Consider the following 27,563-nt stretch of genomic DNA (forward strand, 5'->3'; position numbering starts at 1 on the left):
TCATCAAGAAACAAAGGGAGAAGAACCAAATCAACAAAATTAGAAATGAAAATGGAGAGATTAAAAAAAAAAAGAAAGAAAATGGAGAGATCACAACAGACAACACTGAAATACAAAGGATCATAAGAGACTAGTACCAGCAGCTCTATGCCAATAAAATGGACAACTTGGAAGAAATGGACAAATTCTTAGAAAAGTATAACTTTCCAAAACTGGTGAACCAGGAAGAAATAGAAGATCTTAACAGACCCATCACAAGCACGGAAATCGAAACTGTAATCAGAAATCTTCCAGCAAACAAAAGCCCAGGACCAGATGGCTTCACAGCTGAATTCTACCAAAAATTTAGAGAAGAGCTAACACCCATCTTACTCAAACTCTTCCAGAAAATTGCAGAAGAAGGTAAACTTCCAAACTCATTCTATGAGGCCACCATCACCCTAATTCCAAAAACAGACAAAGATGGCACAAAAAAAGAAAACTACAGGCCAATATCACTGATGAACATAGATGCAAAAATCCTTAACAAAATTCTAGCAAGCAGAATCCAACAACATATTTAAAAAATCATACACCATGACCAAGTGGGTTTTATCCCAGGAATGCAAGGATTCTTTAATATCCACAAATCAATCAATGTAATACACCACATTAACAACTTGAAAGATAAAAACCATATGATTATCTCAATAGATGCAGAGAAAGCCTTTGACAAAATTCAACACTCATTTATGATTAAAACTCTCCAGAAAGCAGGAATAGAAGGAACATACCTCAACATAATAAAAGCTATATATGACAAACCCATAGCAAGCATCACCCTCAATGGTGAAAAATTGAAAGCATTTCCCCTAAAATCAGGAACAAGACAAGGGTGCCCACTCTCACCACTACTATTCAACATAGTGTTGGAAGTTTTGGCCACAGCAATCAGAGCAGAAAAAGAAGTAAAAGGGATCCAGATTGGAAAAGAAGAAGTGAAACTCTCACTGTTTGCAGATGACATGATCCTCTACACAGAAAACCCTGAAGACTCTTCCAGAAAAGTACTAGAGCTAATCAATGAATATAGTAAAGTTGCAGGATATAAAATTAACAACAGAAATCTCTTGCATTCCTATATACTAACAATGAAAAAATAGAAAGAGAAATTAAGGAAACAATACCATTCACCATTGCAACAAAAAGAATAAAATACTTAGGAGTATATCTACCTAAAGAAACAAAAGAGATGGACAGGGAGGCCTGGTGTGCTGCAGTCCATGGGGTCGCAGAGTCAGACATGACTGAGTGACTGAATTGAACTGATACCACTGTAAAACTTTGCAATTTCAGCTGTGGGTTATAGGCCTGTAGCATTGATATTACCTGGGATCTTGCTAGAAATGCAGAGTCTTAGATCATACAAAACCTGCATTTCAACAAGATTCCTGGTTGTTTCATATGTACATTAAAATTGGGGACTTGCAGATGCAGAGAATCCTAGAACATAAAGTTATGAGAATTAATAATCTTACTTCCTAGACACCATTGTATATTTAACCTTCCTGGCATAGCCATTTTTGCTTTCTCAGCACTTTTTCATTTCTTTATATTCTCTAAGTTATCATATGTTGCTCTTTTTTCACTCCATCTGTAGCACAAAATATTACATATCTCTAAGATCTAGAAAATTGTAGCTGATCAGTCATCCACTGCCTTTTCTGTCTTCATTCAAAATATCTTATTTAATTTTGAAAAGCTGTATTAAACTTAGTTTCTAATTCCTTAGAATAAACAGATACTAACACAAATATAAACTGAGACATATTAATTAACCAATGTTTATCTTTAATAGGAATCATGTACATCTTACTTTCTCAAAATTTCTATCCAGTTATTTAGATAATTTTGTTATGTGACGTGCTTACTTTTCTAGATTCTTTTCTAAGAAGTATTTTGCTATCTGCCTTTTCTTTAAATAAGAGCCATACCACCTCAGGTAAAATTAACCTTGGTCTGTTAATAGAAACATTAGACAGTGTTTGGTCTTTAGATGTTTAAATATATTTATATCTGTAACATTCTGGAGAGGGAGGTCACTGTTGTGTGGAATATCAGCTCTGAAAATACTTGGCTTGAACCTCGAGCAATCCAACCAACCTTGGATCTTCTTTGTCTCCAGATCATCTACAAATGTTAAGGTTTTTTCCTATGTCAATAAAGAATATACACACACATATGAGTTTGATTTTGTTTTTAAATTAAACGTTGAGCTAATATAAAATAAGATTTATAAGGTATGTGTAAGGTATCAAGTATCATAGTACAATGAAATCCATGTAGCCACTGCCCAGTTTAAGTAACATAACATACCTTTCAAATCCTGCCCCTGCTAGATACCATAATCTTCCCTTCCTGCTCCCTAATCACTCTAGAATTTTATGATCATTTCCTTGCTTTTTCTCAGTTATACAACACTTGTAACTCTAAATACTGTTTATTTTGAAATTTTATATTAATAGAATCATATGATATATATTCTGTGACTTTTTTTTTTTAAACCTGACATTATTTTCCTGGTATTCATCTGCAGTAATTTTTGTAGATAAAATTCACTAATTCTCACTACTCTATTGGCAAATACTGAATACACCTTAATTTATCCATCTACTACTAATGGAAAGTTGGATTATTTGCAATTTTTTGCTATTACAACTGTACTGAGGGACTTTCCTAGCAGCCTAGTGGCTAAGAATCCGCCTTCCAATGCAGGGAATGCGGGTTGATCCCTAGCCCAGGAACTGGGATCCCATAGGCCATGGGACCTGAGCCTGAGCGCCACAACTAGAGAGAAGCCCACAGGCTGCAGTGAGGATCCTGACGTAACCAAAAGTAAAATAAATGTCAGAAAAGTGAAGCCGCTGCACTGACAGGGTCTTTGTGTTTATGCATTAAGGACACGAGTCTCTTTATGGCAGTGATTCAGTCCTCACTGAGTACCACTGACTGACTATGTTTTACGATAAATGACATGTAATAATTCTTCTGTATTGATTCTATAAGGACTTGCTTTCATACAAATGACAGCACATGATAAATTTAAGAATAATATTACCACATTTCAACTTTTTGGAAAATGTATTTCAGACTGTTACACAGAATCACATGATCCTCAAAATTCAAGTTTACAACTGATCTTCACAAGACCCTTATCCATATACACAATAGTTATTCAGAAGGAAAAATTCGATACAGTATTTTAGTAGTTACATGATTTGTAACCAATACTGAATTACTGAAAGCTGAAGAACTCTCAACGAATTACATATAGGATAACCATTCTCAAATACAAGAAGCGAGACAATAAAGGAAAATTTTCTGTTCAGTCGTAGAAAAATGATAAAGGCATTTATGATGAGATAAATGCTTTAAGTTAGTACACAACCTACTGGGTGAATAAAACTGCCACACTGGTTGGTAGTTTTCCTCTTGAATATATGTGGTATGGCATCATCCATTTTGGAGAAGAAAACGGCAACCCACTCCAGTATTCTTGCGTGGAAAATTCCATGGACAGAGGAACCTGGTGGGCTACAGTCCATGGGGTTGCAAAGAGTCAGACACAACTGAGCATGCACACATTACCCAATTATCTGACATTAAGTAATACGTAAAATTTCAAGTCGGAGTTCTCAAAACGGTTGCTTGGTATTTTTGAATAGTGTCTGGTGTACTCAGAGTGTTTCTTTTCATTTATCTTTTCTTCTTTTATAAGGTTTAGTGGGACTGTGCAATGCTGGAGCAATAGTCCAGAATGTCCTGAATAGTGAATTCCATTGTAACACCAGATCCAGGATAACAGCGAGCTATCAAACCTTCAAAATGCTTGTACTGGCGAATGAATTCATCCTGCATGGAGTGCTACACCACCTACAAAATGAAAATGAGAGTCACTAAACTGCAAGAGGAAACAATACATAACAAGAATGTAGAAATACTGTCAAGACATATTCTAAGCATTTAGGATAGCATAATTCACTTTCACACATTGGAGAAGGCAATGGCAACCCACTCCAGTGTTCTTGCCTTGAGATCCCAGGGACCGGGGAGCCTGGTGGGCCGCCGTCTATGGGGTCGCACAGGATCGGACAGGACTGAAGTGACTTAGCAGCAGGATAGCATAATAGTTAATCACTGTGGATGGTGACTGCAGCCATGAAATTAAAAGATGCTTGCTCCTTGGAAGAAAAGCTATGACAAACCTAGACAACACATTAAATAGCAAAAACTTCACTTTGCTGACAAAGGTCTGTAGAGTCAAAACTATGGTTTTTCCAGTAGTCATGTAGAGATGTGAGACTTGGACCATAAAGAGGGCTGAGTGCCAAAAAACTGATGCTTTCGAACTGTGCTGGGGAAGATTCTTGAGTCCCTTGGACTGCAAGGAGATCCAACCAGTCAGTCCTAAAGGAAATCAACCCTGAATATTCATTGGAAGGATTGATGCTGAAGTTAAAGCTCCAATATTTTGGACACCTGATGTGAAGAGCCGACTCACTGGAAAAGACCCTGATGCTGGGAAAGATTGAAGGTGGGAAGAGGAGAAGGTGGCAGAGGATGAGATGGTTAGGTAACATCATCGACTCAATGGACATGAATTTGAGCAAACTCTGGGCAGTCCATGGGGTCGCAAAGAGTGGGACACGACTGAGCGACGGAGCTGAACTGGGAGAGAGTGAAGGACAGGGAAGCCTGGCGTGCTGCAGTCCACAGGGTCACAGAGTCACGTCTGAACGACTGAACAACAACAGTTAAGAATGTACATCCTGAAGGAACATTCGTAACTCCTCGAGTGACCTTGAGTATGTTACACCACTCTTCTGTGCCTCAAGGCCCTCCTTATCTGTAAACTGGGTCGTGATAATAATACCTTCCCCACAGGTTCAAATGAGATTAAATGAGTGAATGTATGTAAAGTGCTCAGAACAGTGTTTGACAACACAGTAATGTTTATTATATTTCAGCTGTTATTGTATCTGTTCCAATAGCCAACACAGATGTGGCTATGCACTACTATGTATGAAATAAGACTAAGGATTAAATGAAACTTCACAGCAGATGAAAGTTTAATTTATCTAAAATTAAGGATGCAAAACACTTCTTGATGACATGGAGAACACCAAGATGAGTCAGACTAATCATGAGCAGTCAAAGGGATCTATAGTCTAGAAGTGGAAACTAAATTGCTGACAGATATAAGCAGAAATCAATACGACACTGTAAATCAACTGTACTTCAGTCAAGAAAAAGTAAACAAATGAACAGTCCCATCAGAAAATAAACCTTAGACAACTATCAAGGCAGAACCTGACACACACACACTGACACGGCAGCGCTGTCAATAGGCTACACTTACTCGACTTGTTTCACATCAGCACAGTGCAAAGGGCTTTATGCACGTATTATTCTATTTAAGTCTCATGACAACCTGGTGAGGGCGGGTACTATGAACGAACACCATTTCTATCTGCCAGTTCAAAGAGTGCCTTCTTCGAGGATTTTTCCTTGTAAATCCTAAATGTCACAAACCTTAAATTCCTAATAGTCAGCTTAAGACTATTTTACTAAACAGCTTTACTTACACTTTTTGCTTCTCATCTTTTAGCTCACAGTATTTCTTCCACTGGGAATGCCACTTCTATTTTATCTGTTAAGTTAGTATCTGACTTCCAGAGACTAACATAAATGCTTTCCTTCATGAAGCCTTCCATGATGCTAAAATCAAGAGTGATTCTTACTCATCTCTAACTGAGGTTTAAACCTGACTCTATCATACATTAGCTATGGGATCGTGGTCACATTACTCTACCTCTCCAAGCTCTGATTTTCACATGTATAAAATGGCAATGGCAATAATATTAGTGCCCACCTACAGAGTACAGGTATTATTTCTGCTTTTCAAATAAGGAAACTGAGGCTCAGAGAGGTGAACTAACTTGCTCCAAACCAGGCAGTTTTACCTGGAGGCAGATTATGAACCCATATCCAGGCTCCCATGCTCACAATCACTCCACATTCCATTCCCTTACTACCTTCCAAACTAAAACAAAACACAGAAAGTCATGAAAAACCCGTCCCCAAACAAAAGCAAAACAACTTAATGTCTCAAAATGATACCACAGAAATATAAAATACACAGAGATAGCCATATAAACTTGTATAAATATTCCTTTTTTCCTCACAATTTACTAATCTTGTCTGCATTTTATACGGCGCTTTCCTCCTGCACTAAAATTAGAAAATGTATAGCATTTCTAGAGGAATATTTAGGGGAAAATAGATATATAAAAGGATGTGCAATCTAGGTAGGTTAAGAGAACTAAAGCATACCTGAAGTAAGTTCTCCTCTTCACATAAATGTTTATCAACCTTCTTGTAGAGGTTATCGAGACCTTTTTTCACTTCTTTTCCAGGAGACTCTTTAATAACTTTTCGGAGTTCTTGCTTGTTAAACGCAAGTTGATAGCTCACTTCCTCCTCTCTTATACCCTGTGCCACCCGAGCTTCCACACCTTCAAAGAAATGCTTCAAGGAAATGAAAAGAAACAACGGCTAAGAACGGCTCTCACTACCACTTAAATTTAAAAAAAAAAAAATCTGATTATAAACTAGTATATATCCACTGTGTAAAAATCAGACAGTGTGTGAAAATATAAAGGATAAAATAATAATCAGCTATTATCACACTACTCAGAGATAAGCACTGTCAAAAGACTAGAATTCCCTCTAGTCTTTTGATGTGTGAGTATGAAAATGAGATTAATTTTGTATGCTATATTTTTCATTTAATATTTGATATGTTTTTCCCAAAGTATAAATTTTAATGGCTGCATCATGTTCCGTCCAATGACTATACTATGTTTATTCATTCCTTCAGTATTAAGTATTTAATATTTTTTACTTTTTCTCTTGAAGTTGGCAAAATCTACTCATCAAAAACAAAATCTATTATAAATACAGCTATAAATAACTTTCATACATAGGTATTTACCCACATTTTTGATGACTGTCCAGCATAAATTTCTAGGACTATAATTCTTCAGTTGAGGAGTGTAATTGTTAAGCATTCTGAAGACTCTTCATATACACAAATTGCTTCCCAGAAAAGTTCAGTTACTTTATATTTCTGTCAGCAGTATATGACACTATTTTATCTTATCATACTATCATAAGCATTATCATAATTAAAGAAAAATCTTTGTCATTTTGAAAAGTGAAAAAGGGGGACTTTCCTGGCAGTCCAGTGGTTAAGACTCTGCCCTTCCAATGCAGACGGCATGGATTGGATCCCCGGTGGACGGACGGGGATGGGGAACTAAGATCCCACATGCCAAGTGGTGTAGCCAAAAAAAAAAGTAAGAAAGGTTTATTTGTCATTTTATTTCAATATTCTTCAGCTAGCAATGAAGTTTATCTGCTTTTCATATGCTCAGTAAGTACATTCAGAACCCATACCCATTTATATATTGGGATCCTAGTGCTTTCCTGATTGATTTTAAAAAGATCTTTTATATTTAGCATACTGACTCTTGTACTGTTATAAATATTCTTCTCAGGCTGCCTTTTAAGTGTAAGTGGTTTTTTAACATGTATATTGGCAAGTCTTTACTTGAGCACAACATGATTTAATACTGACAAGTCAAATCCCCTCTCTACTATTCTCTAAAATTTTCTTAGCAATTATTTATTTATTCTTCATTAAATTATTACATTTTTAATAATAATTTTCTAGACAAATCTGTTCCAGATATTTAAATTTTTTTTCTACACAGATTTTAATTAATGTATTTATTTTTCTACACAGATTTTTAATTGGTTATTATAACATATAGGAAACAAATTGTTTTTTGATATATATATATACCTTGACTAGGTTAAAAAACCTACTTTACTTTACCAGATGAAATAACTCCCACAGGTCACACACAGGTGATTGTAAGCCCGAGGGTCTCCCAGGTGGCGCAGTCACAGACTCCGCCTGCCAGCAGGAGACACAAGAGGCCCGGATCTGACCCCTGGGTGGTAGGATTCCCTGGAGAAGGAAATGGCAGTCCATTCCAGTATGATTCTCTTTCCATATATCTTTATGTTTCGGTCTTACTGCATTGGCTAGAGCTTCTCTAACAATGTTACATAATAAAGAATTTATCAATGTGTCTGCTCTAAATTTGATTTGAAAGGAAGTTCCTTTATGTTGCAGTTACGCATCATGCAGGCTTTAGGCCTGAGAAAGACCCTTTACCCTAAAGGAATATCTGCCTGTTCTTCAGTTTACAAGGCACTGGTTCTGCATTTGAATTGCTGACAACAGATAGACAATTTTTATTTGACTCTTACTTCAAAACAAAGATGACGAATCACACTGTGGACCTAATTTGTTAGAAGGGTCCATTTAAGCTTCTACTATGTTGCAAAGTTCTCTAAAACTACCATTTCTCATGTTTAAAGATCAGATTTGCTCTGGGGAATGACAAGTCAAGAAAGGAAGGATAAAGAAAAGGCAATAAACAAAACAATTTTTTATTTTCTTTTTATCTTGATAGAATTTTCAAAATCTTCATCTGAGCTAGGGATAAAGGTTAGCCATTTACGAGGTAAGAAATGGAAGACTGGTATAATGGAAAAGGCTAAATCTATGGTTAATCCCCCTGCTTTGCTACCTGTCAATTACTATAACTTTTTATTTACTTCCAGTTTCTTCATTTGTAAAACAAGGATAATGCTATCTTACCCCACATCATCGTTTACAAGAATTAAAAGAAATAATGTATATAAAACATCTAGCAGTGTCTGAGCAGCTTCAATATCTCAGTCCATCCTTCCTTATCCTCCTGCACCCACCAATGAATGAGCAAATTTAAATGTCTGTTGTGTTACTCACATCTAAACACAGGTTCAAAACCAAGAAAAATATACTGAATGAAAATATGCTTACATTTAGCTTTTCAAGAGGTTGTCCTAAAGAGTATATGACATAAGACTGAAGGTGATCTGTGTTTTTTTGTTTGGCTTCTTTTTTTTTCAGCTTCTAGACATGAGATTTTCAAACGAGAAAGTGTTGCAAAAATATGGTGGAAGTTTTCCATCATGAGGACATCCCTGGGGGTCTTCTGGCTTTCGTTCGCTACTTTCTCCACTAAAACAAAAATGGAAAAAATGTAACGATGACCTGGTATGACTATGACCACATTTAGCTATGGAAAAATTACATGATTTTTTTCATTTATAACTTTAAGAAGTAAGCACATTTCTGGACTTAATCAAATAAAACATACTGTATTGAAGGATCGACCTAAACCTAAATAAAAAATCATTCTAAAACAGTTATATGTGGCTAAATTTGGATTCCTATTTCACATCTTTTAGCCAACCAAATTCTAAATTGTTCAAGTGCTTAAAATGTCAAAGGCAAATAAATGAATGCAATTGTAAGTACTAAGAAAAATAAACCTAATTAAAGAAATAATTCTGTGGTAGTACGAACTTTCTAAGAATGGCCCAAAACTGAGAAGTCATAAAGAGAAAGATGAATAAACTTAACATATAATTTGGAAGCTCTTACACAGTAAAACATACCATAAGCAAAACTGATTTATATCCTTCTAGGTTAACAAAGGATAACAAGACTGATAATACCGAGAAATACTGGGTCTCGAGGCAGATGTGACAGAAACTTTCACCAAACACTCAAAGGACCAAACAGGTATAATCTTTCTGTGTGGTTATTTGGCAGAAACTCAACAGACACAAAACTTCTGACCCAGGAATTATTTCTAATAACTGATCCTAGGGAAATTATTGGACAATATACAGAAATATACAGAAAACTGGAAACAAACCAAATGCCTGTTAACAGAAGATCTGCTAAGGAAACAATGACAGATGGAACTCTATGTAATCATCAGAAGTGACTACGGTTATCTGTATCAGGAGACAAGGACAGACACTAGAATCACAGAGTCTAGCAGGTTCCAAACAGGCTGTAAGGTGTGAGAAACATTTCAAATTACAGAACACACAATATGTGCATGTCTGTCAGGGAGAGAGATATACTGAAAAGTTCACACAGGTAAAAATTAAATGTTAACCTTTGTATGATGAGATTACAAATTACCTTTAGTTTCTTCTTGATTTTTAAAGTCAGTTTGCTGATTTTGGGGGGTATGTAATGAGCATATACTACTTTACAATCAGACAAAGCAAAGCTACTTTGAATTTTAAAAGAAATATCAACCATATAAACATTCAATCATGTAATTTATCATCTTTCCCCTAAACCTGTTTCCACCAAAAATGTATTATCTCTAACTGTTGAGATAATTCTACTTTGGTCATTTTTTTTAGTTTTAAAAATTCCTGAATTGATGCAGTCAGATCATTTATTTCAAATTAAACACATCCACACTGTTTCTGTAACTTAACTGTGTGATCTGACATAGCTAGATGATGAATTACACTATTTTAGCATTAATTTGGGCTTCCCTGGTAGCTCAGCTGGTAAAGAATCGGCCTGCAATGCAGGAGACCCAGATTCAGTAACTGGCTCGGGAAGATCCCCTGGAGAAGGGATAGGCTACCCACTGCAGTATTCTTGACCTTCCCCGGTGGCTCAGATGGTAAAGAAACCTCCTGCAATGTGGGAGGCCTGGGTTTGATCCCGGGGTTGGGAAGATCCCCTGGCTGATTGCATGGCAACCCGTGCCAGTATTCTTGCCTGGAGAATCCCATGGACAGAGGAGCCTGGCGGGCTACAGTCCATGGTGTTGCAAAGAGTCGGACATGACTGACTGACTAAGCACACACACATACAGACATCACTGTTGATCAGCTCAAGAAGACTCTTGCTAAAATGCGAATGTAATCCACAAGGTCATTTTTGTGTTTAAAAAATGAATTTCAACTTTGCATACTGATAGCCCATATGAACCCTAAAATATAAGTAGTTCCTGGTAAATACAAAAGGGTTTTACACACTGTTTTTCAAATTTAAGAAATCTTTATTATTATTATTATTTTTAATATATATATATTTTTATTTACTTGTGCCAGGACTTCATCGCTGCATGTGGGATCTGGTTCCCTGACCAGGGATTGAACCCAGGTTCTCCACATTGGGAGTGTGGAGTCTTAGCCACTGGACCACCAGAGAAGTCCCAAATTTAAGAAATCTTTAATTTCAGAAAACTTAAAAAAGACTAGAGACTATGGAAAATAATGAACACATCTGTCTCCCAACTTCTAACTTAATCAGAAATAATGAAAACAACTGACCAAAAACACCAGAAATAAGGAAAACCACCACCAAAAACTTCTTCATAATGTAACAAAAGTTAACCATTAACAAATACTCCTCTGATAAGTTTAGTATATGCTTTATCTAGATCTCCACGACACTCAGCATTTTTAAAGATTGATTCTGTGAGTCCAGCAAATTCTTCAAATTCAGCAACAAACGGGAGAATTCCTACTTTACTCTTCTTTGAGATCTTTACTTCTTCCATTTGCCTTATTTGGTTACTCTAAAGTTAGGCAGAAAGCAAGGGAGAAAAATAGCTAAGCAACTTAGAAACAACGTACAATTAAAAGTAAATATATATACCACAAAGGCATGATGTAATTTAATACCTAGAACATTTCGGACATTTACTAATCAAAGATTAGCACAATATGGATAACTATGAAAAACTATTTCTAGAGATTAAAAAAGTACATAGATATCATTGAAGGAACTAAAATCAAGGGAAAAAGTCCAAATTATTCAAAACAAAATGCACTCAAAGCTTGTGAACCTCAGGTCTTTGTTTCAAGTAAAAACAACCAATGAACACTTCTATCATTTATAAAAGGTAAGTATATAATGATTGCCCACTTTGGGGCAGAGCAGATACCAGAGCACACACAGGATCTCTCAAGATTATTTCTGGTTGGTGTCTATATAGTCAAGTTGAGAACCACAACCATTTCCAAATCTCATCAGCCTAAAATTTGTTTGGATAGAGAAGTTCTATGTTTTGGGGGTATGAGCACAGAGGAGAACAGGTACTTCTACTGTGGATTTGCATTATATAGCTTTCCATGTACCTATTAGTCATTCACTCTAAATCAGTATAGCAAAGTACTTGTGTAAGATGGATACAAAGTAACAAATAGACATATAGACAGAACATAGACACTTTGGTTCAAAATAACCAATTATGATTCTGTGTACTTCCAGGGGATCTAGTTCTATTCCCAGTAAGAAGTACACTGCCCAAGTGTTGAATCATTTTCAACTCCTACCTAAAATTTCATTGTGCTGAGATTCTGGGGGTATAACCTGAAAACCATATGACATGTAGAGATTAGAAAAGTAACCGTTCTTTTGTTCAATATGGTAATGGAAGTCCTAGACATAGCAATCAGACAGGAAAAATAAATAAAAGGAATCCAAATTGGACAAATCATTCTAAAACCTGTATGGAAACACAAAAGATCGTAATGCCAAAGCAAGCTCAAGAAAGAAGAACAAAATCAGAGGTATTATGCTCCCTGATTTCAAACTATACTACAAAGTTACAGTCATCAAACAATATGGTACTGGTACAAAAACAGACATGTACATTAACAGAACAGAGCACCCAGGAATAAACCCATCCTTATACGGTTAATTAATCTATGACAAAGAAGGCAAGACTATACAATGAGGCAGAGACACCCAGATCATACCATTTTCAAAGGTTAAAGGGTACAAAACCACATCACTGTAGTGTGAGGAATCCTGAAAAGCAAAGTAAATGCAGGTAAGAAATGTACTGGAGTGCAGTGTCCAGCTTGGTAGTACTTGATATGTTTCTAATTTTATCCCTAGTTCTTGGCAGGCTAATCTTTTTAGCCCTGTTCCTTGAAGAACACTTTGGGCTTGGCCACCAGATGAAAGTACTAAACTCAGATACCATCTATTCCACTTTCTGCAGTTGTCTGACATTCATTCTTTGGCTCAATACACAGAGAACCATTCACTACTTTTTCAAGGTATGCTTTAGGTCCAGATCTTGTCCCAAGTACCAAAAACATGTAACACTTACTGAGCACATACAACTGACGACACTGTGAAAAGACTTGATTTAAATTAAGAAACAGATTGATGATAACCAACAGAAGGAACCATCCTCTTCCCTTTAGTGACAAGGTCCATCTTTTAGAAATACATGCAATTTAGGGAAGAAACACGACTTTATACCTTTGTCTAGGTTAATTTAACTAAATTTCTTCACTTCCCAGTTTTGAGAGGAACACGAACATTCTTCAGCAAACTATTATTAATTACCACTATTGTTCCCTGGTGACTCAGATGGTAAAGCATCTGCCTACAATGTAGGAAACCTGGTTTCGATCCCTGGGTCGGGATGATCCCCTGGAGAAGGAAATGGCAACCCAGTCCAGTACTCTTGCCTGGAAAATCCCATGGACGGAGGAGCATGCTAGGCTACAGTCCATGGGGTCGCAGAGAGTCGGTCACGACTAAGCGACTTTACTTTCACTTTCATTACTGTCATCATCATCATCATCATCACCATTACAAGCAATTAGTTACAAGCTCTTATTCTGTACCAGGCAATGTGCTAAGCACTTCATTTGAACCCATGTCTACATCTCCCTGACACTATTATATCTTACACTTCTAACAATTACATTCAACTGGATTGAGAGGTATTATATTAAAGTTTTATATACTAGCTTTATTCACTGATAAGAGCAAGAAAATCTTCATATTCTAAAAATGTACAGTGTTCTCATGGTTTATGTTCTAGCTATTCTTATTCTATGTCACATGGGACTCATTATCTTAGACTTTAGTAATTCTTTATTTTCTTTTTGGCAATCAGCTTACAATCAGACCTTACAGGTTTATCATCACTTCTGAAGAAAGCTGGGCAGGGAAGAGGATAAGTGGCCAAATTTCATAATATTTCAAATGCCAGTGCAATCATTTGGTGGGGAAGGAGGGTTAACAAGTCTGTTGAGGTGACATTTACGTTTCTACGGATGGCTTTTAAACTTTCAGAAATCAGTAAGCATTATTTTTAAAAAGTATAAAAGATGAAGTGGATTTTAATCACCCTTAATATTTTTATTATTCTCTCATTATTCTATGGGCTTCCCTGGTGGCTCAGCCGGTAAAGAATCTGCCTGCAAAGCGAGAGACCTGGGTTCAATCCCTGGGTTGGGAAGATCCCCTGGAGGGAATGGCTACCCACTCCAGTATTCTTGCCTGGATAATTCCATGGACAGAGGAGTCTGGCAAACTACAGACCATGGGGTCACAAAGACTCAAACACGACTGAGTGACTTTCACTCACTCATTATTCTATGGCTATTCAAGCACTGGATTTAACTTAGAGGTTACATAGTAGAATAATTCAGATGATAAATACCTATTTTTACATATTAATACTAAATATATTCATAAAATGAAACTCTTTTTAGAACCTGGCCCAATCCTCTTCATATCTATCAGCTTACCAAAACCTAACAGAAAAAATAAAGTTAATGATTTTTTTCCCTATTAGGAGAAAAATGATAACTACCAAAAGTTGTCATAAGAACAATGTATTCTTAAAGCAATATGATTAAAGCTATTAAACTGAAAGAAAATACTTTAATCAATTAAAATAACCCAAATATTAATTATCCTATTGTGATATATTAAAAGAAGAAAAACAATAAATTCAAGTTTCAGTTGCTTCATTAAATCTATGGTCACTAATTGGTCACCTGGGATTTCAGTTACTTAGTGGATCTCGGGTGTAATCGCTGCTGCCTCTGTGTCAGCCACTCCAGGACTGGCCATGGTTCACAGTGTAGACGGGACACAACTTGGCACTAGCCTGCTCCTGGACACTGCAGCCAATACCCTGCTGCAAGGCGTGGGGATAGGAACAGTAGGTCCCCTGGTGGGAAGCCAGAAGTCTTTGAAACACACACACACACACACACACACACACAGATACTCTGCAATGGTTAAGAGTTCTAAGTTACTGAAAAAAAAAAATACCCAACTTACAATACATTTGTCAAAGTTCCTTTTGACAGTCACCAAAACATTTCCCAGTGTAGTGCTCAGAAAAGAAGCGGGGTCCACGTTCTGTGCAGTCCACACATGGCGACTCATTTTGACTAGCATGTCAAGGGAGTTAAAGCTATCGATTTTGTCTCCTAATGCAATCAAGTTGTTCAGTTCTGGCTCAATGCAGCGAAATATTTTAATCATCATCTGGCGGATCATATCTTTCCTGTTCAGAAATACAAAACAGAATAGTTAGTACAAGCTTCAGGTGCATTTACCTTTAACTTTAATCCACTCGGTATACACAAATGACTAAAATTTGATATATCAACTAACACTGTCCAAATAGTTAATTATTCTAGAGTGGTTTCCAACATAAACATATTTTTTTGAGGTTGCATTTTTATCACTCAAAATAACGTCCTTTGTAGAACTGGGTCCTGAAATGTGCTTTGTGATTTCTGAGAAATACACTACAATTCAAATGCAACTTCCTACCAGCAAACATCAAAATTGACTGCATTTGTGTGATTACAAGAGCAAAGAAAAGCCAAAGAGCCATAAAGGGGACCAAGTTTACTTCATTGAGAAGCTCTGTAACACACTGGGCACACAGATCGGTGCTCTGAGTGTTGTCAGCTATGGACAGTAATCTGGACTCCTCACTGGGCAGCATTCCTTCCTGCTCAATTGAAAGTTTACTTTTTTTTCACAATAAACAACAGATAGTAACAAACACATACTCAGATGAAACAGGCAGCGGTGGGCCAGCATTATGTTGCCGTGACAAAGTTCCTCCATCTGTGTCCTCTGCTTCAGTCTGCAAAAATTATTCAGATACTTTACATAATAAAAGGCTAACAAATTGAAGAGTTTAGTTTATATAGCAATAGCCTGCTCAGTCTCCAAATTCTTAGGAGAGAATGTATGATGAGAAATAATGATTTTAAAAGGTAGTATTATCAATGAAATTATATAATTTAACATGTTGCTTCAGAATGTTCAGGAGAAGCTTTGTTTTCAGATTTTATCTGAGAATGAGAAGCTGTGTTTGCTTGTGAGCACATTTGGGGGGGGTGGGGCGGGAGAGAAAGGTAGAGGAGACTCAGAGGGAGTGCAGGAACGAGGGGACAATTTAATAAAAAGCTGAAAATATCTAGGGACATGTTCAAGGGAGAATTTTGAAAATTAAAATCATTCTAATAAAATTAATCATCCTAATAAAACTTGAGCATAAAAAATGCTGTCAGAAGTTCTTACAGAAACTAACAAATTTACTAGCAATTACCATCTACAAGAACAAACCCCCTAACCATCTGAAAGACTTAATTTCTCAGTCATTTTGAGCACTGTTTTTATATGTTAGTTCTTTTAAAGATCATCTTAATTTTAAAAAAATCACTCGATTTGCACTGTGTTTTTAAGTTCTTTAAAATACTCTAGCAAATGGCTCATTTTTTTATGCCACCAGAGAGCCATGTTCAATAGGCATTATTATACCCATTACATAGATGAGGAAAAGTAGGGATTAAATAATTAGTTTATGGTCTTGAAAGGTTGTTGCTGAACGATAAGACGCGGGATTCTTGGCCTCCGGAGGAGACGAATTCAATCCGGGGCCAGAGTCGAGGCTGGATCGCTCAGAGCTTTTGTGTAATAAAGTTTTATTAAAGTATAAAGGAGATAGAGAAAGCTTCTGACATAGGCATCAGAAGGGGACAAAAGAGTACCCCCCTCCTAGTCTTTAGCTGTATGGTATATAGTCACTCACAGTCTGTTAAAGAAAAGAAAGGAATGTCATAAAATCTAGAATGGCACCAGATAATTCATCCCAGGCCATAAAACTATTGACTTGCATCTTGTACCAACAAATAGTTTCGTTTACATAGATTAGGGGAACAATACCTGAACAAGTAAGTTAGGCCGTTTGGGGGAACCAACTTGAAGATGGAGTCTGGGGTTCATTAACATAGCTTAAGACAACATTTCCATACGAAAAAGAAATGTATTGGTTAACTCAAGGTTTGGGAGTAGTTAGCTTTAGGTGAGACCAGGTGTCATGGCCACACAGAATGTTAGGAGAAACCTCCTTTTAATTTTGCATAGAGAAGGAAAAACAGATCGCTGGTTTGTTCTTTTCTGCCGGTTAGGAGAGAGAAAAATGTCTGGCACTTACAGCCTCATTCCTCCATTTGGAGACCCCTGGCCTTCCCGCCTGTTACTCTCTCAGTCTCATAGTAAGAAAGCCATAAGAAAGATTCTGATTTGAGGCTCACCATTTTTCTCTTGCTTGCTTTCATTTATTTTTTAAGACCATGGGGGCTTCCCTGGTGGCTCAGCAGGAAAGAAATCTGCCTGCCAATGCAGGAGCCACGGGTTCAATTCCTGGGTTGGGAAGATCCCCTGGTGAAGGAACTGGCAATCCACTCCAGTATTCTTGCCTGGGAAATCCCATGGAGAGAGAAACCTGGTGGGCTACAGTCCACGGGGTTGCAAAGAGTCAGACACGACTTAGTGACTAAATAACAACAAATATACATTAAAACATCATTTTAATTTTTTAATTCTATTTACTTTTTCTTGATCACTAAAACAATAAATTTGCTTTTTAAAAATATTTTTTGCCAAGTAAACTCAGACATGTCCCCCACTCATCAATTTGGAGAATGTTTAGGCCTAAGATAGTCTAGAATATTAGATTAGATGCTCAAACACTATCCTTTTTTTTATTATCTTATATGATAAAAATTACTTTAAAAATCCTTACAATGTAAATTCTTTCTGTTCTGATATTGAAATTATGACAACATAATGATTAGGCTAATTATGATATAGATCACAAATATGAGCTAGTAAATAAATGTCACCCATACCACAGTTTCAGGCATACTCTGATGTCGCTGTAGTTTGAAAAATTTACTTATGAAGTCTTGTTCTGCCAGACACAGGGGCTCCAGTTCACTCAGTACCTGTTCAAAGATCTGAAGAAAACCAAAATGATTCTGTTAGGGGAAGCACACTGACTGAAACCGCCCACCCTGGCCAGGCACCATAGTAACCATTTGCATGAGTTGTTTTATGACAGGAGATCCTGATAAGGAATACGGAACTAATAAGCCACCACCAGCCGGAAGAGTTCAGGAAAGATTGAAAGGAGACACTACCTGTCCGTCCACTTCCCAGAATCCCTCTTGCTAGCATCCACCTTGGCTGAGCGATGCGTGCGCCACCAGGAAAGACTCTGAACTAAAATGATTGGCCAAAGACTACCCGGAAACGAATCCCATCACCATAAAACCCAAGACTGCGAGCCACGCGGCAGAGCAGTTCTCCTGGGTTCCCTTACCCTCCTGCTCTCCACCCGGGTGCCCTTTCCCAATAAAATCTCTTGCTTTGTCAACATGTGTCTCCTCGGACAATTCATTTCCGAGTGTTAGACAAGAGCCCAGTTTCGGGCCCTGGAAGGGGTCCCCCTTCCTGCAACAAATGGCGACCACGAAGGGACATCTTCTTCGCTGAGACTGACATCCTGACCACTCGGGGTACTCAGGGGCCAGCTTGCCTGCCAATGGACCAGACCCAGCGGCCGCGACTGGGACCCTTTTGTCCCTGGTCTCCTCCTGACGCGGACAACTGGCCAGAGTGCCCCGACCGGTAAGGAACAAGAGATTTTATTGACCTCCCTCCCCTTCCCTCTCTCTTTCCTCTCCTTAGCCCTTCCTATCCTTCCCGTTTTTCTAGTCCCCCGGTCCTGGACGCAGGAATCTGGTCGAAGGGCCTCAGCCTGAGCTGTGGATTGGAGACTGATCACCTCCTCTTGGCAGAGAACTCGAATTCTGGTCTTGTTTCTGGTAGGGCCGAGTTCCAGTCCTCCCTTCTCTGGAAGCCCAGGGAAAAGTCCCGTAACGCCTGGGTGTCTGCAGGTGGCAGGAGACGTCTGTAAGGCCACCCCTTTTGCCCCCCTTTCCCGCCTCCTCCTCCTCCTTCTTTCAACCTGGCTTCCTTTCCTCCTTTTGAAATCTTTAAAGACATCTCAAGTTCTGTGTCTCTATAGAAGGTTTTCTGAGAGACTGCATTCTTGTATTTAAGGGAGTGTCTGATGAGGACTGCCAGGTTTATATGTGTGCGTTTTAACTCTGTTCTGTGTCGTGATTTGTGACGGCCGTTTTGCTTTGTCTAGCCACCATTTAGACCTGCCGCCATTTTGTTAAAACTTGATTTTCTTTCCCTGTGCCTTGAGACCAGGGCTCTCAGGAACACTTATCTAGACCATCTCTAACTCCTGAGACTGAGAGAAAAAAGAAAAAGCCTTTTAAAATGTTATTTAAATTTTATATTGTAATATCTAATTCATGACCAAACTTAGAAAATGAAGCTAGATCTTGCAGTGTGTCTGTCTAAATATGTCTTGGTATGTTTTTGTCTCTGGGTAATATTTTTTAGGTTAATTTGTAAATGAGCTCTATTTAATTGGCTTAAAAAAAAAAAGGTAAGCGCTTACAAATCAAATAATTCTAAATTAAACAATAAATTCCAGGTTCAGGTGAACTGGGAAATATTCAGTATTAAATATCTGATATTAATGTTTGTTTGTTGACCTATCTAATATAGACATGTCTTAGAGTAATTAACATCAAGAAAAAGATTAAACCTAGGTTTAATATAAGTTAAATATTATATCTGTTACAAGTTTGTCAACAAGGAAATTACCTCGAGTGAAGAAACTTCTAAAAAATGTAAATGAGATATGAGTTTGTATTCTTTAAGAATATCTGTCTACAATAGTCTCCCCAGATTGGCGTAACTGAAATTTCTAAGGGTTGTGCTAAACTAAGTATTAGAAGTCTATTAAATAATTAGGTCATTTCCAAATGAAATAAGATTTTAAAACATTTACTACTAAACACTGACTTCCTTTTACAGAAAAACTAAAGAGATTTGGAACCATAAATGAATAATGTTTGATGCCATCCTAAAATGTTTTAAGAAAGCAAGGGTTTTAGAATTTATCACTGGTATTTATGTTCATCAATCTATAAAATGCTAATATAAAAGTTAGCTCTTGGTTGCTAAAGGAAAGCAGGAAGAGTGATTTCAGTAAAAAAGTATGAAAAAAATACTAAAAAGAGTTATGCATAATCAGGATTTTCTAAAATTGGATTACAATTAGTTAGATAAGTAGATTTTGTTAGGAATGACATGGGTGTAAGAAAACTGCTTAGAGCCAATTAGGTCCAAGATGGCGGAGCTGACTTTCACTAGACCTTGAGCCTTGGTATTTAAGCCCATTGTGACATATCAACAAGTTAAATGATACAGCCATCAACATTGACTAAATCTGACCAAATGTTCTAAACGCTTTTAATTGATCTTTTCGATAAAAATTCCTAAATCGAATTCTTTTAAAGTTCCTTTGACCTCTAGCTAACTTTGGGGTGCTTCAGAGGGCCCCTGAAACATCCCAAAGAGAGATATTAAACTGTGTTTATTTGGTTGGTTAAATTACATGAAAAAGATTATCAAATGAGCAAAAAAATCTGCTCATGTTATAATGTATGGTAAAATTACTAATACAGATATCCTAAAAATTATATGGAGTTCTTAACATTTTGATATGTCTTGGTGTTCTAATGAGAAACCTGATGACTTCACAAAAGTTAACAAAGGACTGAATGAACCAGCGAATATGCTTATAATTTTTATGGTTTCTATCTGAAAAATTACAGGTTTAAATCTTGTGTTTTCCGGGAGTAAGGAAAACATTCCTCTCAAACTAATTATAAAAATAATTTGGTAAAATTACGTTATAAACAAAACAATTATATTTTCTCTCTATCTGACTCCTCCAGAAATTTGAAACTCTTAAGTTTCCAGTAAGTTTATCAAATGAGCTAAAAAGGTTATCTCACTAACAGGTACAAAAATCTCAAGGAATTTTTGAGACCTTAAAAAGAGAAGAGTTCACCTAGATTTGTTATTCAAAATCTGTGATAAGCCTTTGGTGTGAGTTTCCCAGCCCTGTTTTATAGTAAAAGTTCAGTCTGAGATTCTATAGGTGTTTCAGCAAAATAAAAAGTCTATAATCAATTATGGTTATATAAATCATCAGACCAAAATTAGTGAGAACAGACCTATTTTGCAAACAAAATAGCCTTAATTTGGTTATATTTGATAAAAATGAGGGTAACTTTGGAAAAAAAAAATATTTCAAAAAATGTTAAATCCCAGTTTGTTCATGGAGGTCTGCATGTAGTAAGACTCATTTCTTAGATAGTTCTTTGCTGTTATGTGATATTAATGCAAAATTTAATTAAATTCTTAAAGAACACCCTAAGTTTGTTTCTGAAGCTTACCTCAATAATCTATCTTTGGATGAAAATTGGATGCCTCATGACCTGCAACCAGGACTGGAAAAAGACATAATTTAAGGGACTGTCTCCAACGTGGATGGAAGGACTTTTTATCAGGTACTCTTAACTAACTCTTGCACAATGAAACTGAAGAAAATTAACTCTTAGATTAATTCCCACTTCCAAAGGCCCCTACACTGGATTAATCTATAGAGAAGACAGCTGACCTGATCTCACCTTAAAATGATGTTCAAACAAGAGAAACTACAGTACACCAGGATGAGAAGACAACAACATCAGAGGTAGACAGCTTGTCCAAGATGCTGGACCTGATTCATATGATCATTTATAATGTTTTCTTGACTTCTTAGACTTTTGCATATAAATCAAATGCTTTTCTATCACAGGCCTGATACTATGCTAGTTTTAAAAATCAATCCGATTGTTGGGTTTGTGACCAATTATCTGTGTCTAGCTCCGGGTTACCTTGATAAATTTCTCTACTACAAGACTCTAACTGATTGGCCCTGAGGAAATTTACTTAAAAAAATTATAGTCATATTCAGGTTACTATGATACTACCAGACGGGATCCCTTCACTGGGCCAATTAATAATGCCTACTCTGACTCTGGCCATAAATTTGAGCCTTTTTCTATTCCTCAAGCTCAATCAGAGCAACACAAGAAGTTTCAGCAAAAGAAAAAAGTCTCCCACAATTATGAGATAGATTTATGTAGATAACACTAAGCTATGGTAATTTAGGTTTAAAGTCTCTGTGTTAAAAACAATTAAATCATACTAAAGATAACCAGTCTAGTAACACTAGAAAACTGGGCTGTGTGCCTTATAGATGGCACACAGGATGGCCCCTGTCTATTGGCACCAATGTATAATTTCCCTGAAAGATAAAGATTCGTACAGAGTAGACTAAGTCAGACGACCTGGGATATACTGGGCTACATCTAATAGAAGCTCTTAAGTCTTACTCGTGACTTTACTAATACTGCTGGCTATGTTCTTTGTATTTCACCTGTTTTACAAAATTGCTGTTTCTTACACTGCCAAATGTGTGACTGAGGCCTCTGATAAAATAATATATAGTTCCTTATGAAATCGATGATGATGACAGTGTAACTCTAGATATGAGAAAAAGCAACAAGAGGGAATGTTTTCCTGGACCAGAGGCTAGTAAGACAGGTGGTCCAGAGAATTTTAGATACTGTTTTATGGCCTAATCCAGTAACAGCACATTGAGAGGCTGGTCGACAAAATCTTTGCCAAACCTGAGAATGGACATTCTGAGCACCATGGGATAAAATGGTCATGAAATGCCCCCCTCAAAGTCATTGTCAAGTTTGTGAGCAAAAAGGGGCTTTGCCAACTGAAGATTGACACTTGCCATCTACATCTACAGTGATTATATCATGGCCACTGCAACTGCTGACTTTCAACGGCCCTGAAAGGAGTTCAGGGTGAAGATCAGGAATGAGGCGCTCCGTGCTCTGGGAAAAACTGGCAGAACAGGCCTTCAGATAGTTAGATCTTTTCAAGAGATTTTATGAGTCCCAATTCTTGCATCTTCTCATACCTAGAGAAACACTGACATCATTAATGGTGCCATCTGCTTTGGCTATTAAAGAAAAAATTTTTAAATTAAAAGTCAAAATAGAGTACTCAGCTATGGTTCAGACATCCTGAAAAATAACCAGGTGTTACTATGGGTGTAATTTCAGATTAGACATTGTATTGCTAAACACTGGAGTTTTCTGAGTCGTGTCAGGCTTAGATGCTACCATTCTCAAAAGTGTCTGCTGGAAGCTAGTAACTTCTACCTTACTTTTTATAAAACTAGGCAACTGGCCACCTGGCTACAAGTCTCCCTGAAGTGCCAGGTCCAGACTGGATTTCAGGCCTATTCTCCTAAAAGAAAGAAATTTACTTTGTCTATTAAAACTCCAGTTATCCCTTCTCCAGCTACTACTAACTGGGTATGTTACAACAAAATGGCAGACCAAGGGATTGAGATTTTAATCATACAAGGCTCAAATCTAGGACTTGGAACTCAGGAATACTTCCAATTCAGTGTCTCTTCTCCAAGCTGAGGCGGTCCTGTGCCCCATTTTGACAAAAAGTTATCACAGTCATAGTTGCCCTGTTCCCTAAATAAAACTAAACAGGACTCCGCGGGGTGGCGACTCTGGAGTACAGATCTACTGAACTGTAAAATATAGGCTTTATTCAGCCTCCTTGACCTTCCCTGAGTTCCAAAGGGTAGATTCAAACAATTACCAATCAGAGAAGAAAAAAAAATACAGAAACAGAGGGGAAACAATCAAACGGTGGTACAGCCTTGAGACGGGTCCTGGTTCCGACTCAAAAAAAATATATGCATAACAATGTCTTTTGAGTTCTTCTACAGAACTAGAGCCCCCACCCAGGTGAAAGATGGTAACTTCAGACTAAACATAAGATTCTTAGAACACAGCTCTGTTGCTTGACCACCCGCCAATCATCCCAGCGGTGCCTCCTGTTTCTGGGGACCAGTGATGACCATCCTGTTAGGTCTCCTGTTTGGCCCCTGTCTATTTTACCTCTGAGAGGCGCTGACAGTTTCAAACTCAGTCACTGTTATTACAAGAGTGAAAGCTGGTTTCAGATATAAAACACCCCAACTTAGATCAGGTAGAGAGAGACTTCTACTCTACTAGGCAGGCCTACGCCCAGGCACAGCAGGAAGAAGTTACAGAAGAAAGAGACCTTCGCCCCAATTCCCAAGAAGCATCTTGAGTGTGAAGTCTCTCAGGGGGGAGTTGTTAGGGGAAGCACACTGACTGAAACCGCCCACCCTGGCCAGGCACCATAGTAACCATTTGCATGAGTTGTTTTATGACAGGAGATCCTGATAAGGAATACGGAACTAATAAGCCACCACCAGCCGGAAGAGTTCAGGAAAGATTGAAAGGAGACACTACCTGTCCGTCCACTTCCCAGAATCCCTCTTGCTAGCATCCACCTTGGCTGAGCGATGCGTGCGCCACCAGGAAAGACTCTGAACTAAAATGATTGGCCAAAGACTACCCGGAAACGAATCCCATCACCATAAAACCCAAGACTGCGAGCCACGCGGCAGAGCAGTTCTCCTGGGTTCCCTTACCCTCCTGCTCTCCACCCGGGTGCCCTTTCCCAATAAAATCTCTTGCTTTGTCAACATGTGTCTCCTCGGACAATTCATTTCCGAGTGTTAGACAAGAGCCCAGTTTCGGGCCCTGGAAGGGGTCCCCCTTCCTGCAACAATTCTACAAAGAACTGAACAAAACGCTTAAAATAACATTCCACATTTAATCACTTTTCTGCAGCAACCAGGGAAGCTTTATCTATAATCTTAATAGAATCCCCAAACAAATACTTCCAAGATTGACAAGACAATGCAGTATTGATGAGGCATAACAGGGTCAGAACATACCTAAAACAAAACTGACAACAATTACTCACTTGGAATCTGGAAAGAGGAACAGAGTGATAAAACTTTATTTAAACAATTTAGCTTCATAAAAGTTGTTTCCTCTTTGTAGTCACTCAAATAACTGGATTGACAATGCAAGCTCTTTATGATTTATAACAAATTTTAATAAAGCTGTTATGTCATTTAATTGATGAATCACATTTCAGTTGCCATTTGACCAGTTATTTATTTTTTTTTTTTAGATTCAGAAATGGAAAGTAAGACACGGTTAATTAAAAGAGTCAACAGAGCCCAAATCTTTGAACACAATTAAAGCAGTAACAAACTGGTGCTAGAAAACTGACAGTAATGTTTAAGAAACATGCGTCATTTTATCTTACCTTATCAAACCTGGCTCTGTCAGCGACATCGAGATCAGAGGCCGACATGTTTCCCATGTCCAGCAAGGAAGATGACTGAGACCGGTGGTTCCCGGAGCTCTGAACACTGAGCTTATTTAGACTGGAAGTAGACCCGGTTAATTTCCCGGAACTCCCATGAAGACCTGGGAAATGATAAACCTTTAAAAGCTGTGACCTTCACGAATGAAAGGTTCATGGCATCCATCAGGGCTCCCTTCTGCTGTCCTGCTCTTCTGGGGCTCATATGGGTTAGGGCATAACTCTGCCACATGAAGAGAATGTAGAGTGTCTTCCTCTTTCATTAACATTTGTGTTCTACTTCTGAGCCTATGTAAAGATAGGTGAAATCATACAGAATCACAGAATAAGACTGAAAGGGATCTTAGAGATCACACTGTGCCCTGCCCAGTCTCATCACAGTTGTCTGATGATTTTTCAAAAGTAGATGAGGAGTTCTTTTCCACTCAGAAGACATGACTATGGATGAAAGTCACTGACCCCCTAGAATACTAGCTAACATAATGATTGTATTTCTAGAAAAAAAACTGCCATATTCCAATATTATTTGCCTCTACATTGAATCAACATATTAGGCTGAACCACATGAAACTACCAACACTCACTTAATCTTGTCCTACTAAAAACGTCAATTACACATGACTCAACTTAATACATTCCTGAACTCAGACACTCCTGTTTTTTCAGCAAGTGAATTGATTAAAGTTCTTTTAAAAACTAAACAAAATGAAGAGAGAAAAAAAAAAACAACAAAAACAAAACCCTGAATATTTGTTGTATTTAAAATACAACTAACATAACACATACATAGTTAACTATATTAATATGGGACATCTGAGTTTAGGTATAAACATAGGTATCTATCATAGCTATGAGGAAAAATGAGAACAATATGTCTGCACAATATCCTACATACACCAAACTATTAAAGGATTCTATTTTTACAAGAAAATGTGATGTTTCTATTCAGAATTAAATTTAAACAGTAAAACATTTTTATTCTTCTTGACTATTTCTCAGCTAAACCTGTATTATTCACTGATGGTCAGAAGGGACAAATAATAAAATAAGTGATAAAAAATATGATATACAAATCATATTTGTATATGTAAAATAAAAAATAACAACAACAAATATGATATACAGTTAGTTAGAGACAAACTTTGGTTTCATTATGCAAAATCTGACCATACGTACAAGAAATTTTATAGTTTCTAAACACAGCCTGAAAACAAAAGTATAACGGTTAAGACTTTTTATAAGTTTCTGACTACCCACCATACATGTTTAACCATGCCACACATTTCTTGGATGCAGTCATCCCACTTCCTTTCTGTTGGTTTTCTTTCTGGCCAAGCCCTGGCAACCCAGAGCAAGCAGTGTTTCTGGCGCAGCTTCTCCAGGATGAACGACTGGCTCCTAGACACACACACGCACTGAGAGCACCTGCTGACACGCCGAGCACGCCCACTCTCGGCTTCCCGTCTGACAGCACTGCCTTTCCAGGCAGTGTGGCTGCCACGGGTTAGGCTGCAAGCGTCACAGACAAAGACAAGTTAGCAAGCTGCAATCTGCACAAACCGCGCACAAGAGGAAGTTAAAGCTCTAGTTGAAAAGACACATGCAAAGAACCAGGAGCACCAAGCAACGAGAGAGGCAACATATGTTTAGTTGGTCAGCTACTGCTTGAGAAATTACATGACAGAAAAACCTTTACTAGTCTTTTAATGTACTATTTAATGCAAATATTCAGGTAAAAATATCTACATTTGTAAACCTCCCCCACACTTTTAAGTCTCCTAAGCTGATGTACTTAAATTTAAAGACTACACTTCCAAGTTCTGATTTCTGAAGAAAACAGAGTTCAAGTAAATAATTTAATACAGTGAAAATTTAATAGAATGAACTTGCACATTTATACATTAAATGCATTAACAATCCTGTATTCACTGAAAGCTCTTGGAAGGAATCTCCACTGTACTAAATAATTTTATACTCCCTCTGATAAAAAAAATTATGAGTGGAGTTTTAAAACCATTTTAGAAATAATAAGCTAAACTGTTTAGTAACTTAGCTGGCTCTGTGAACACTGAGAATAAAACACATGTATCAAAACACTAATTATTGGGAGATGGGTAGGTAGAAGGGTAAAGCTGAGAGACAGGTCTAATGTGGGAATTGGAGTTCTTTCAGGGTCATTTGGCATTTCCTTTATCTAAAACCTCTCTTTAGTATTTGTTAG

The 27,563-nt window shown here is 37.4% G+C and overlaps 1 protein-coding gene and 1 non-coding gene across 2 annotated transcripts in view; both read right to left on the reverse strand.

Annotated features, from left to right (window-relative positions):
• Positions 1 to 2,694: 2,694 nt before the first annotated feature.
• Positions 2,695 to 27,563, reverse strand: part of LOC136144770 (exocyst complex component 1-like) — a 46,875-nt gene continuing 22,006 nt past the window's right edge. The window contains 9 exon segments of the mRNA XM_065902621.1: positions 2,695 to 3,912; positions 6,373 to 6,567; positions 8,978 to 9,061; positions 9,063 to 9,178; positions 11,378 to 11,561; positions 15,086 to 15,314; positions 15,832 to 15,908; positions 17,962 to 18,069; positions 25,283 to 25,446. Of these exon segments, the coding sequence (XP_065758693.1) occupies positions 3,760 to 3,912; positions 6,373 to 6,567; positions 8,978 to 9,061; positions 9,063 to 9,178; positions 11,378 to 11,561; positions 15,086 to 15,314; positions 15,832 to 15,908; positions 17,962 to 18,069; positions 25,283 to 25,446 (1,310 nt within the window). The 3' untranslated portion in view covers positions 2,695 to 3,759.
• TRNAG-CCC (transfer RNA glycine (anticodon CCC)) lies at positions 11,119 to 11,191 on the reverse strand. Its single transcript has one exon. It is a non-coding gene; the product is annotated as a tRNA-Gly (tRNA).

The sequence above is a fragment of the Muntiacus reevesi genome, chromosome 12, assembly GCF_963930625.1.
Source record: "Muntiacus reevesi chromosome 12, mMunRee1.1, whole genome shotgun sequence".
Classification (NCBI taxonomy): domain Eukaryota; kingdom Metazoa; phylum Chordata; class Mammalia; order Artiodactyla; family Cervidae; genus Muntiacus; species Muntiacus reevesi.